General features: G+C 37.2%; 1 protein-coding gene across 1 annotated transcript in view; it reads right to left on the minus strand.

Moving 5' to 3' along the window:
• Positions 1–1,920: 1,920 nt before the first annotated feature.
• The window catches only part of LOC126183717 (uncharacterized), a 368,227-nt gene continuing 356,474 nt past the window's right edge, over positions 1,921–13,673 (minus strand). Inside the window, exon 8 of the mRNA XM_049925904.1 lies at positions 1,921–2,293. Within this exon, the coding sequence (XP_049781861.1) occupies positions 1,987–2,293 (307 nt within the window). The 3' untranslated portion in view covers positions 1,921–1,986. The remainder of the gene's footprint in view (positions 2,294–13,673) is intronic.

Below are 13,673 nucleotides of genomic sequence, written 5' to 3' on the forward strand. Positions count from 1 at the left end.
TGAAATATATGGGTATGATGTTGAAACCAAGGCCCAGTTGTCCCAATGGCAATTTTCTGAAGAGACAAGACAAAAAATTTAGACAAGTTTGATCACATGTTGAGGTTCTTCTCACTGTTTTATTTTATTGCAATGGGATAGTGTATAATGGATTCCTGCAATAATGGATTATGCAATCAATAAGGAATACTACCTGGAAGTTATGCGCCATTTTCTTGAAGCAATCCAACAAAAATGACCAGAACTGTGGCAAAATCACTTGTGTCAGTTGCATCACAATAAAGCTCCCACTCACACCTCAATGCTTGTTCATGATTTTATGACAAAAAATAAATCCAATGAGTTGCCTCAGCTATCATACTCACTGGAAATTGCCCCCTGAGACTTCCTTCTATTCCTGAGACTGAAGAGAACCATGAAAGGACATCATTTTGCCACCGTTGATGAGATAAAAACAGAACTGCTGAAGGAGCTGAACACCATAATGAAAACTGAGTTCCAGAAGAGCCTTCAAGATTGGAAAAAGTGCTGGCACTTGTGTATTATATCTCTGGGGGATTAATTTGATGGGGAAAATGTTGATGTTAACAAATAAATAAAGATTATTTAAGAAAAACAAAAAGTCCCTTTACTTTTTGTTCACAGCTCTTATGTTCTACAATAAAGTAGTTTTGTATTGACAAACAAATTCACAATTACATCCACAGGAACAGTTATGGTAATTTTTGGAGGTACATAACACTATCACATAAAGTAATCTGGAACTGCTTATAATTGAAAATACGTAGATGCTGTTGTGGTTATCTGGAACTGCTTATTGTGCTTTTAACAGCAATGATACATTACCAATTACTGGAATAATTTATTATCTCCAGAATGTTATGATGTTGAATTGTTTCTTAACATAACTGAGATAAGTACACTAATTAGGATGGGGTTCTCACATGTCAAAGAATGATATCTCTGTACAGTGCATAACTGAACCATATTACATTGAATTAGGTGAAAAGAAACACCAATACTTAGAAAGCTTTTTGTAAGGACATATATTTTATTTACACTTTCCATCATTATTGGAATCTTGAAATCATAACATATGATAAATTAAGGCTAAGAATGAGTTTGCCAAAGGCTGCAATTAATATATTTCTGTTTTTATTATAATATGATTGGTTTTGAGTTTTATAGGCTTATATACATCAAAGTGATGTGTGGTGTGTGTATCTGAACACTTTGTGAGTGGTATTGTATGTATCATTTGAAACAGAATGTTACAAGAGGACAATTGATGATAACAAGCCATGGTCCTAAGATAAACATACCAGACATTGATTTGATCTATATGTGTCTAATACATCTAAAGATGAGGCTAGAAGCCTTGAAGCTGATCATGTCATAATAAAATTGATGATCATTTAATTGCAGTCTGAGGTAAATTCATTCTTACTCCAGTTCAACATATCATTTGTTTCAAAATGGTTTCCTGAGTATTTTGATAAAAGTGATGTAATAGTCCCAGATCAAATGCCCCAGGAGGATTAACGATGAGGATGCTGACCAGTCTGGATGTGGTTTTTAGGTGGTTTCCCACATTCCCTTAGGCGAATACCAGGCTGGTACCCAACTCCAGCCTCAGTTACACAAATTGCTAACATTTAGAAAACTATCACTCACTTTCACATGAATAACGCTGCATGTAGACAGTTGAGGTACACATATTCCATCCCTAAAGGGTGACAGGATGACAAAAGGAAGGGTATCTGGACACCTCTTACATTCACCATGTCAAATCTGTAAATAACCATGCCAACCCTGTGCCATTGTGGAACAGAGGCGCCAAAAGAAGAAGGGAAAAAGAGAAACATTGATGAAAATAATACTGGAAATTTTATAAAATGGTTTTATTAAATGATTATTCCTTGTTGTTTGTCTTAATATAATGTCAAATCTGTATAAATATTGAACTGGTGTTAATCTTTTAATAGTCTATGATTCAGCATCGTGTGCTATTAATGTTACAGTGCTTGCAGTAGACGAAACTTTTTGTCTTCTGTTAATTTCCACATCATGAGATATAGTATTTTTTTGAGGTGCTTCTGCATGAATACTTTTCTTAACATCACAAATATATTTATAACAAAAAGATGACAACCATTTTTCAGTAACTGTCTTCACTGCATGTCTAAAATTATTTCCAGACATGCAGTAAACAAAAAAGTTTATTGCAAAATTACATGAATATATAAAAAAGAAAAGACCACGTAGCCATTTCAGCAGCAGGGACTGCTTCTTCCTGAAAAGAGAAAACATTTACATTTCGTGTTATACAGTTTCACAGGATTTTTTGTACATCAGTCTTGACACCACTGAATGGTTATCAAAGAAGGAGGAAAACAACACAGACACAATTAGACCATTTTAGCCAATCAGAATGTTGTGATACAACATGGAATACATCCATAATACTTTTTAATTCCTTCAAGATTTTTATAGCATTTGTCATGCATTAAACTGCTTGTTTCAACCAGTGAATATTGTGGCAATTTTGCACAGAACCCCAGATTACCATTCTAAAACTGACTACAGATGTTCAGTATCATTCCTTTCACACAGTTGGGCAGGACCAGGTACACAGCGCAAGTTTACACACATCTTTCTCAAATTAAATCCAGACACATCTATTAATGCAACTTTGCCTGACTAATGATTCCCTTGTTTGAGACCAACATCTGAGCCATAGTAAGCACTTGATCAATTAAGACACTGATATAGATTTTAATTATATTAGATTGTATACAGTAACAGTAAAACCAATGAAGTATAAAATGGTTCAAATGGCTCTGAGCACTATGGGACTCAACTGCTGTGGTCATAAGTCCCCTAGAACTTAGAACTACTTAAACCTAACTAACCTAAGGACAGCACACAACACCCAGCCATCACGAGGCAGAGAAAATCCCTGACCCCGCTGGGAATCGAACCCGCAATGAAGTATAATAAGTCTGCAGTTCATACCTTCACAGAACTACACCTACACTCAACAATTTAAAGTAAATTACCTGATAAACAATTCTTTGGGCATCCTCTCATCTTGTTGTTCAGAATACTGCGAATGATGATACCTCATTGTTTATCACAATTTTCTTAGTGTCTTTTGAATTATAATGAATGACCATGGCATCAGTTACATTATGCTAATGTCCTCTTGGCAATGATCCTTAGTTTAGATATCAGTAAACAGTTTTGGAGAATCAGTTTATATAATTCATATTGGACTGTGACTGCAGAAACAGAGTGTTCAGCATGTTATATGAGTTTTGGTATCACATACATCATAATGCCTACTTCATAATTTGGGGATATCTTCTTTAGATAACTTGCTCTGGGGACTTGTTTTTGTCCATTATATTTATTTGATACTGATGTCTCACCACAATGGTGCCATCACCTTTGAAATTGTTCTCAGGACATCCAACATACTGACAGTTTAAGAGTGTCCTCTCTACTTACATAATTAGTAGGACTGGCATAATGCCGAAGTGACCTAACTGGCTGCTGGGAGTGACAAGCTGAGAAGAGTGCCAGAGGAGCACAAGTGCAACATGTGGGTGCAGGGTGTATCATAATTAGTAACAAAAACTGACATGGATTAAAGTACTCAATATGGGAGCAAAATTTCCTTACACATTGCATTGCAAATGACCCATTTGTGAGATCATTGTGAATGTGTGGTTATGAGTTGCCACTGACTTCAACATCAAATACCACCTAGTTAGTATAACTTATTTGAAATGTAAACTTTTTGATCAGGTCCCTATCTAACTGGGTTCTTATTTTACTCAATACCCTTAACAAGTAATATAATACTGCTTGGGCATAGAACATCTTATAATTTAGATACACTTGTACTTGCTAAAGAAAGACTTCATACGCTGTCCTTGGATTTGGATCCAATGCTGCAGCCATCTCTGCAGTGAGTTACAAGTTCTTTCAAAGATCTTTAGATCATTTATTAAACTTGACAGCACAGTACAATTTGCTTCTCCAGTTCTTCAATTTTATCAATGAAACTGTTGTGCACTTCAATTTTGACATGACCCTGGACAAAAAAATTAGAGAACTGAGATCAAGTGATGCTTGAGGCCAAGGCACAGCACCTGCTGCCCTACCCATCTCATGGCATGGTGACATGACAGATGTTGTCCTACATTTGCAGAAGAATGTGCTTTTCCCACATCATGCATCTACCTCACTACCAAATTATGGACCACGGGTGAGATTTGAGACCAGTTAGTTGAGAACTTGTTTTTTTAATTTTTATTTTATACATCTAGTTATGTAGGACCAAAGTGAGGAGCAAATCTCCATGGTCATGGAATGAGTCTGCACATGTAATTAATATAAGAAATGTTAATAAGACTTAAAAGAGTCCTATGATGATGACAAGCTTATAATCAAGAATTTAACACAGGTGTGAACCACGAGGAAATTCTTCTGTTTAGACTTGAAAGTGGAAGGATTACTTTTTAGAGTTTTTAATTCTTGTGGTAGCTAATTGAAAATAGATGCAGCAGAATACTGCATGCCTTTCTGCACAAGAGTCAGAGAGATGCAACGCAAATGTAGAGTGGATCCTAGTGTTAAATGATTGAAAGTGACCAGTTCTTGGAAAAAAGCTCATATTGTTACCAACAAATGACATTTGAAAACTACACTGAGCGCCAAAGAAACTGGTATAGGCATGCTTATTCAAATATGTAAACAGACAGAATACGGCGCTGCAGTTGGCTAGACCTATATAAGACAACAAGTGTCTGGTGCAGTTGTTATATTGGTTACTGCTGCTACAATGGCAGCTTATCAAGATTTAAGTGAGTATAAAGGTGGTGTTATAGTCGGCGAACTAGTGATGGGAGACAGCATCTCTGAGGTAGCGATGAAGTGGGGACTTTCCCATACAACTATTTCATGAGTGCGCCGTGAATATCAGGAATCCGGTAAAACATCAAATCTCTGACATCACTGTGGTCGGAAAAAGATCCTGCAAGAATGAGGCCAACGACAACTGAAGAGAATCATTCGAGGTGACAGTAGTGCAACCCTTCCACAAATTGCTGCAGATTTCAGTGCTGGGCCATCAACAAGTGTCAGTGTGCAAACCATTCAACAAAACATCATCGATATGGGTTTTCGGAGCCAAAGGCCCACTCATGTACCCTTGATGGGTGCACAACACAAAGATTTACACCTCACCTGGGCCCATCAACATGAACATTGGACTTTTGATGACTGGAAACATGTTGCCTGGTCAGACAAGTCTTGTTCCAAATTGTATTGAGCAGATGGATGTGTATCGATATGGAGACAACCTCATGAATCCATTGACCCTGCATGTCAGCAGGGGACCATTCAAGCTGACGAAGGCTCTGTAATGGTGTGGGTCATGTGCAGTTGGACTGATATGGGACATGTGATACTTCTAGATACGACTCTGATAGATGACACGTATGTAAGCATCCTGTCTGATCACCTGCATCCATTCTAGTCCATTGTGCATTCCGACAGACTTGGGCAATTCCAGCAGGACAATGTGACACCCCACACATCCACAATTGCTACAGAGTGGCTCCAGGAACACTCTTCTGAATTTAAACACTTCTGCTGGCCACCAAACTCCCCAGACATGAACATTATTGAGCATATCTGGGATGCCTTGCAATGTGCTGTTCAGAAGAGATCTCCACCCTCTCGTTTTCTTATGGATTTATGGACAGCCCTGTAGGATTCATGGTGTCAGTTCCCTCCAGCACTACTTCAGACATTAATCGAGCTCATGCCACGTCACATTGCGGCACTTCTGCATGCTCGTGGGGGTCCTACACAATATTAGGCAGGTGTTCCAGTTTCTTTGGCTCTTAAGTGTATATATTGAGAGGCCAATATCATAATTTCCAAACTCTGGAACAGGAAATGCCAAAGCAATTTATAAACCTTCACCACAAATTGCTTGAACTGCCCATTTCTGAGCCAGAAATACTCTTTGTAAATGGGAAGAGTTAGCTCAGAACATAATGCCATATGTTATAAGTTTATGAGAATAAGAAAAGTAGACTAATTTTCATATTTGACAGTCAGTTATTGCTAATACTGTTCTAATTGTAAGTATAGCAGTATTCAGTTTTTGAACAAAATTGTGACCATGGGCTTTCCATGGCAGCTTACCATCTGTTGGAATACCTACAAATCTGAATTGTTCATACTCACTACTAGTCATCTGCCCATTCTCTTTAATGGAAATTTCTGTTTTAGTTGAATTATGTGTTACAAACTGTAAAAACAGAGTCTTACTGCGATTTAGTATCAACTTCTTTTCTACAAGTCACGAACTTATGTCTTGCACTGCACAGTTCAATACATTGCCTATGTTGCAATCAACATTTTTCCCCACCGATCTAGTGTCATCAATTTTAGAATAGCCTGTCACATGCCACCTCATAGCCATTCTCACTACTGTGGGGAATGAGCTTTTGTTGTCTGTTCTTACATTACAGGATGAAGAGATTGTGAGCTGCCCTTCTTATTCCATAATGGTTTAACTTCTGTGGTGATATCTTACAGTCAACACAATCAAACACCTTAGCTAAATAAGAAATGCCTAATCTTTACAATGTTTTTATTCAATCCGCCAGTTCCTCACAGAGAAAAGAGAATATAGCATTTTCGGTTGTGAAATCACTTCTAAAACCAAACTGTATGTTTCACAGCAAATTTTGTAAATTTAAATGATCAGATACACTTATATATACAATGATGGCATAGAAATAGATCTAAAATTGCATACATTATACCTTTTTTCTTTTTTATAAAGAAGTTTTACAACTGAGTACTTTCCTAAAGGAAAAAATTACATACATGGCTAAGCACAGTGTTAATGTATAGAGCACAGTTCTTTAATATCCTGCTATATATGCCATCCTATCAAAGAGAGTTACTAGTGTCCAGCAATTTAATTATTGACTCAGTCTCCCCCTTGCCAGTATCATGAAGGTGTATTTCAGATAGCAGTTTTGGAAAGCCAATTTCTAAGAGTGTTACATGATTCCCTGTAAAAAAAATGAGTTTTCCTTTACTTCACCTGCTATGTTCAAAACTTTATTTTAAGTACTGTACATATACCTGATTTATCAGTAAAAAAAGCATTTCTACTGCATATGGACTTTATATCCTCAACCTTGTTCTGTTAACCACACACTTCCTTCATGATTGACCATATGGTTCTCAATTTTATCCTCAGAATTAGCAATTATATTTGTGTACCACATACATTTGGCTTACTAATGACATTTTTAATCACCTTAGAACACTGTTTGTAATAGCCCACTGCAGTTCAGTTGTGATTATCCCTAATTCTAACATTTTGATACAATTCCTATTTTGTCTACATGACACCCTTATCCCATTAGTCAGCTATTCAAGTTGCCTGTTAAGAGATAGTACCCTGTTCAAAATGTTCTAATAGGAAGCAAGTTTCAAAGCACATGAGTAATGTGTTAAGGGAAGCAATGTATTTATTGTGTATGTTATCAGCACAATGACCATCCTGTCACTCTTGTTTTTTAATGAGGTTTAAAAAATCTCAGTTGCCACTGGATTAACACTTCTAAACGTTTTTTTAAATTATATTTAACTTGTGAGTGCACAAATTCTTTTAGTGTTAAAATTTGTCCATCATGATCTGTAAGGCCACTTACCCTTTTACTAATGGAACACTTCTCTAGTAATGAAGAATAAATAAAAATTTAGTTTATAGATGTGCTACAGATCCCCTCTACACTGCATGAAAAAAAAGTCTGAATCAGATAATATGAATGTAGCAGATCTTCTAACAGTCTTTTCCTTGTACAGTCACTTATAAAATTAATATTAAAGTAACTACATGCAACTAATTTCTGTTACTTTCTATTCAGTGAACTGAGAACCCTCCCTAGTTTGAACAAAAACATTCTGAAATCAATAGTAGAGGACCTAAAGGTAACTAAAATTAAAGGTTAAGTTTCACTAAATTCAACTGCTTCTGCATAATGTTCAATGTCCTATTCAGTGCAGTGCCTTGATACATCAACAGAGGCAACTGGAATATTTTTTTCATGTACATGGTCACTACTGACTCTGCAAATAACTCCTTGAAAAGGAACTAACTAATTTGCACTGGTATAGGAAGCCGCTGAATTTTCACACTGTTTAAGTTCTGCTCTGATATACCAATAATGTCAGATTCAAGCTCTATAAGCAGTTAACTAATTTTACCTGTAATATCCATAACACAGGGCTGCTATAAACAACACATGCATTTTCAGATCTCCATATTTTCCAAGGTATTATGTGTACAAACATGACTGATACAAGAATAAAACCATAAATTCATTACATTTGCATTTTGCATTCTACAATGTTCCTCTCAGATCACATGAAACATGCTTAAGCAGTATCAGGTTTTGTCCGTACCTGATGTAATAACATTCTGTCAACAGTCATTGCAGCAGCCTTGATATTTTCTCTGAGCCGCTTCAGTGTTCTTGGCAGTGGGGGTACATAAATATGGTCCTTAATGTACCCTTAAGGGATGGGGTAACCTGGAGGTCCAAGAGAACGCAACCACATTGTCTGCACCACTACGCCCAATGTGGCAATGCAATGTTCATTATTTATGTTGAGACAAACACTGATGCTCCAATGAGAGAGTGCCCCCTCTTGTTAGAAGATGAATTTTTCAGAATCAGCAGTCAGTTGTGGAAATAACCATAAATGCAATGTATTGGTACTCTTCACATTCTCCTCCCAGATGAAAAATTGCCCACACTGCTTTGTCTGCAACATTGCACAAAAAATATTAACCTTCAGTGAATCTCATTCATGCACAACAATTTCATGAGAATTTTCAGTGCCCACACTCTCACATTGTGATGATTAACATTACTGGACAAATGGAAGGTTGGTCTGTTCATGAATAACAGCTTGGAGGTGAAATTTTCATCCACAAATGCTTCCAGCATTGTGATGCAAAATTGAAGACAGCAGTCATAATGTCCTGGTTTTAATTGTTGCATGAGCTGTGGACAGTGTGGTTCAAAATGTAACTGCCATCACAAAATCATCCATGCAGTTTGCCATGACATTCCAAGTTTGTGGCTTGTGCAGACCACTTTTTTTTTCTTTTTGACTGTGTAAAGACTTCTCCTCAATCTCTCCACAGCTGCATCTGGCACACTTAGTCAGCTGGTACTTTTCTGTTTATAGAGACAACCAGTGTCTCTTAATAGTCAGTATCAATGCACACTGCTCTGTTTACAGGGTGTTTTTTTCCGTAATTCCTTCTGAATGCACACTGCACTGTTGCAACAGGTAAATAACTCACATATTTCAATAGACATGAACTCTTCTCTTGCTTTGTCACCATTCTGTCAAGGCACTACACTTGTAACACCAACTGGTGGGTACAATGCAAACTCTTGGGAGTTTATTGTTCCATTCATGCATCAATCATATTTCTAGATGTAATACTTCATGAAACCTGGAATTCTGAGAATGAATGAATAATTTATAGTAGCCCTACATTTTGCAATGTAATTTCCAGGATGGAATAACAAAAGGATAGACTGCTACTCACCACAGAGACGAAGCATTAAATTGTGGATAGACACAGTGAAAAAGACTGCTAAAATATAGTTAAAATATTCGGACTTTTGGACACAGTCCTTTTTGTGAAGTGGAAAACACACACACACACACACACATTCATACAAGCACAATACACACACATGGCCAATGTCTCTGGACACTCGGGCCATGTGTGTGTGATTTGCACTTGTGTGAATGTGTGTACATTTTCTACTTTGAAAAAAGGACTTTGCTGGAAAGCTCAAATATTTTAGCTATACTTTAGCAGTCTTTCACTGTACCTGTCTGCAACTGATTGCCTCCTCTATGTGATGAGTAGCACTTTATCATTTCCGTATCATTGAAACCCGCTATATTTTGGTGCTATATGCTAATTCCTTCATTGCTTTGATATTGACCTTTTTTGGAAGGTAGAGAGAGACTTCTCTTAAGGAGGAATACCTATGAGCCAATTTCAACCAGAAAGAAATGCAGCTTCAACACCAATTACTAGAGGAGTTTTTTCATGAGTAATCCCAACACCCCCCACTACATTCTCACCTATAAAATTTGTCATTTCCTTCCCATACTTATTGACATGCAGACCATTCCTAGTGAAAGACAATCTATTGATAGACTCATCTGGCACTACTGCAATGTACCCTCGAACATTACTGCCTTCTCAACCCCCATGTTAATAGGCCTAACAGCTGTAACAAGATGAGGCTATTATGATTCTGAAACAGCTGCACAAGGTGGACATTTGTGCCACCAGTTTGAATAGCTATCCTTTTTAAGGTCATCATCTATGTCATACTACCTCTCCCTATCAAGCCTATTCTTGGCTCCACACAATTACTGTCTGACACTCTTTTGCAAAATTCCTGTGTTATCAATAAGTTTCAAATATATTTGTCCTAACATGGGAAATACTTAAGTCAGTGGTGGCTTGTAACCAAATAATCATAATTATCTCACAAACAGCTCATTTGTGGGGTCATGTTTGCTGGAATGTTTTTATTTCTATTACTGTATACACTGACACGTATCAGTTTTCAGTATTAATTGTGACCATCCTGTATATTTAATAACTTTTTTACTATAATGTTTATAGATACATAAATAATAAATCTTGTGTGCTTCACAGCTTGGCACAACACCATTTCTGTAATGAGCATGCCACTTTATATTAGTGTTGTCACCATAACTGAACCCAGGTCCACTACATGAAAAAATGATAATGCTACCATTCAGCAGCTATTTGGTGGGGAGGGATGGGATGAGGAGAGATTGTTATATTTAAGATGTAAGCAAAATGAGTGAAAGTTCAAGGAAAGCAGCTAACATATGGGGAAAGGGAGGGTGACACCAAATGACATATTATGCAAAAAGGGACCTGCCTGCCTCCTCCTCTTTTTCAACCTTTCCCAAGATATCCTTCTTAAGATGTATTTCTACAGCACTGGGATTGGAGGGCTTTGCTATTTTCTCAAGGCAAGTAATCACCAGCTTTTATGTCTCTTTTGTTAGTGCTGCTGTGGTCTTCAGTCCAAGGCATGGTTTGATGCAGCTCTCCATGTCAGTACATCTTGTGCAAACCTTTTCATCTCTGCATAGCGACTGGAACTTACATCCACTTCAATTTACTTACTGCAGGAAAGCATTGGTTTTCCTCTACAACACCCCAGCACCACCACCATCACCACAGACACAGCCCAATATAGAACTGACTATTTCTTGATGCATCAGGACATATTATATCAATCAATACCTTCTATTAGTCAAGTTTTCCATGAATTTCTTTCCTTGTCAATTGCTGTTCAAAAACTCTTCATCAGCTATACAGTGTACCATCTAATCCTCAGTATTCTACCATAGAGTAAAATTTCAGAAAGTTCTGTTTTATTTTTGTCTGTACTGTTTATCAATCACATTTAACTTCTGTACAAGGCTTCAATCCAGAAAAATACTATAAGAAATGGCTTCCAAACACTTAAATTTACATTAGGTGCTAAAATGTTTCATTGTTTCAGAAATATCTTTCTTGCTACTGCCAGTCTTCATTTCACTTGCTTCCTACATTATACATTGTCAGTTACTTTGCCACACAAATAACCAACCTCATCTACTACTATTACTGCCTCATTTCCAAATCTAATTCCATCAGCATGATCTGATGTAGAATGAGGTGACAAAAGTCATGGGATAGTGATATGTACATATACAGATGACAGTAGTATCGCACACACACGGTACAAAAGGGCAGTGCATTGACAAACCTGTCATTTGTAACCAGGTGATTCGTGTAAGAACATTTCTGAAATAATTATGATCACAAAATCAGAATTAACAGTCTTTGAACATGGAATGATAGGTGGAGCTAGATGCATGGAACAATTCATTTTGAAAATCGTTAAGGAATTCAATATTCTGAGATTCACAGAGTAGAGAGTATGCCAAAAATACTGCATTTTAGGCATTACCTCTCACCCTTGACAATGCAGTGGCTGATGGCCTTCACTTAACAACCACAAGCAGCAGTGTTTCCATAAAATTGTCAGTGCTAACAGACAAGCAACATTACATGAAATAACCACAGAAATCAATGTGGGACATATGATGAACATATCCAGCAGGACAATGTGGTGAAATTTGCATTAATGGGCTATGGCAGCAGACAACTGACACGAGTGCCTTTGTTAACATCACTGGCAGTGGCTGGGCTCCTGATCATATCAGTCGAACCCTGGATGACCAAACAACTGTGGCTTGGTCAGATAGGTCCTGATTTCAACAGGTAAGAGCACTGGTAGGGTTTGAGTGTGCCGCAGACCCCAAGAAGCCACGAACCAAAGTTGTCAACAAGGCACAGTGGAAGCTGGTGGTTGTTGCATAATGATTTTGGCTGTGTTTACGTGGAATATACTGGGCCCTCTGGTCTAACTGAACTGATTATTGACTGTAAATGGTTATGTTCAGCAACTTGGAGACCATTTGCAGCCATTAAAGGACTTCCTGTCCCCAAACATTGATGGAATTTTTATGGATGACAGTGCACCATGTCACCAGGCAACAATTGCTCACAATTGGTTTGAAGATCATTCTGGACAATTCAAGCAAATGACCTGGCTTCTTTGATTATCTGATATGAATGCCATTGAACAAAATTTATGGGACATAATTGAGGGGTCAGTCTGCGCACAACACCCTGCACTGGCAACACTTTTGCAATTATGAATAGCTACAGAGGCAGCCAGACTCGATGTTTTTTCACGGGACTTCCAACAGCTTGTTGATTCTGTGCCACATCAAGTTGCTGTACTACACCAGGCAAAAGGAGGTCTTGACTCTTTCCACATTCCAGAGACTCCTCTCCAAGGGATCTGTGTAAAACGATAAACATAAAAAAATAAATAAATAAATAAAAATAAATAAATTTGGGGTTATCCCATGACTTTTGTTACCTCAGTGTAACTGATAATTGATCTATATTGCATTACCCTTGTTTTAGTTTTGATGATGCACACTTTATAACCTCTTTTCTAGATGGTATTGATTCTATTCAACTGATCTTCGAAGAGGTCACCATCTCTGACAGAATTACAATGTTATCAGCAAGCCTTAAAGCTTTCATTTCTTCTCTCTGAACATTAATTACCTTTCAAAATTTCTCCATGACTTCCTTTACAGATTCCTCAATTACTGACTGAATAACATCAGGGATATGCTACAATCTTATCTTGTTTCTGTTTCATGTCTTTCTAGTCCTATAACTGCAGTCTGGTATCTGTACAAGTTGTAAATATTCTTTGGCTCCCCATATTTCATCTTTGGTACCATCAGAACTTCAAAGGATGTGTTTCAGTCAACACCTTCAAAAGCTTACCTAAAATCTACAAATGGTACTAATGTGGATATCCCTTTGTTTTGGTCTAAGTCTCTTTATTAATAAGTAATGCATAACTTAACAGAATATCTCCATGCTGTCACAACAAAAAGCAAACTTAGCTTAAGAA

The sequence above is a fragment of the Schistocerca cancellata genome, chromosome 4 (genome assembly GCF_023864275.1).
Source record: "Schistocerca cancellata isolate TAMUIC-IGC-003103 chromosome 4, iqSchCanc2.1, whole genome shotgun sequence".
Lineage (NCBI taxonomy): Eukaryota > Metazoa > Arthropoda > Insecta > Orthoptera > Acrididae > Schistocerca > Schistocerca cancellata.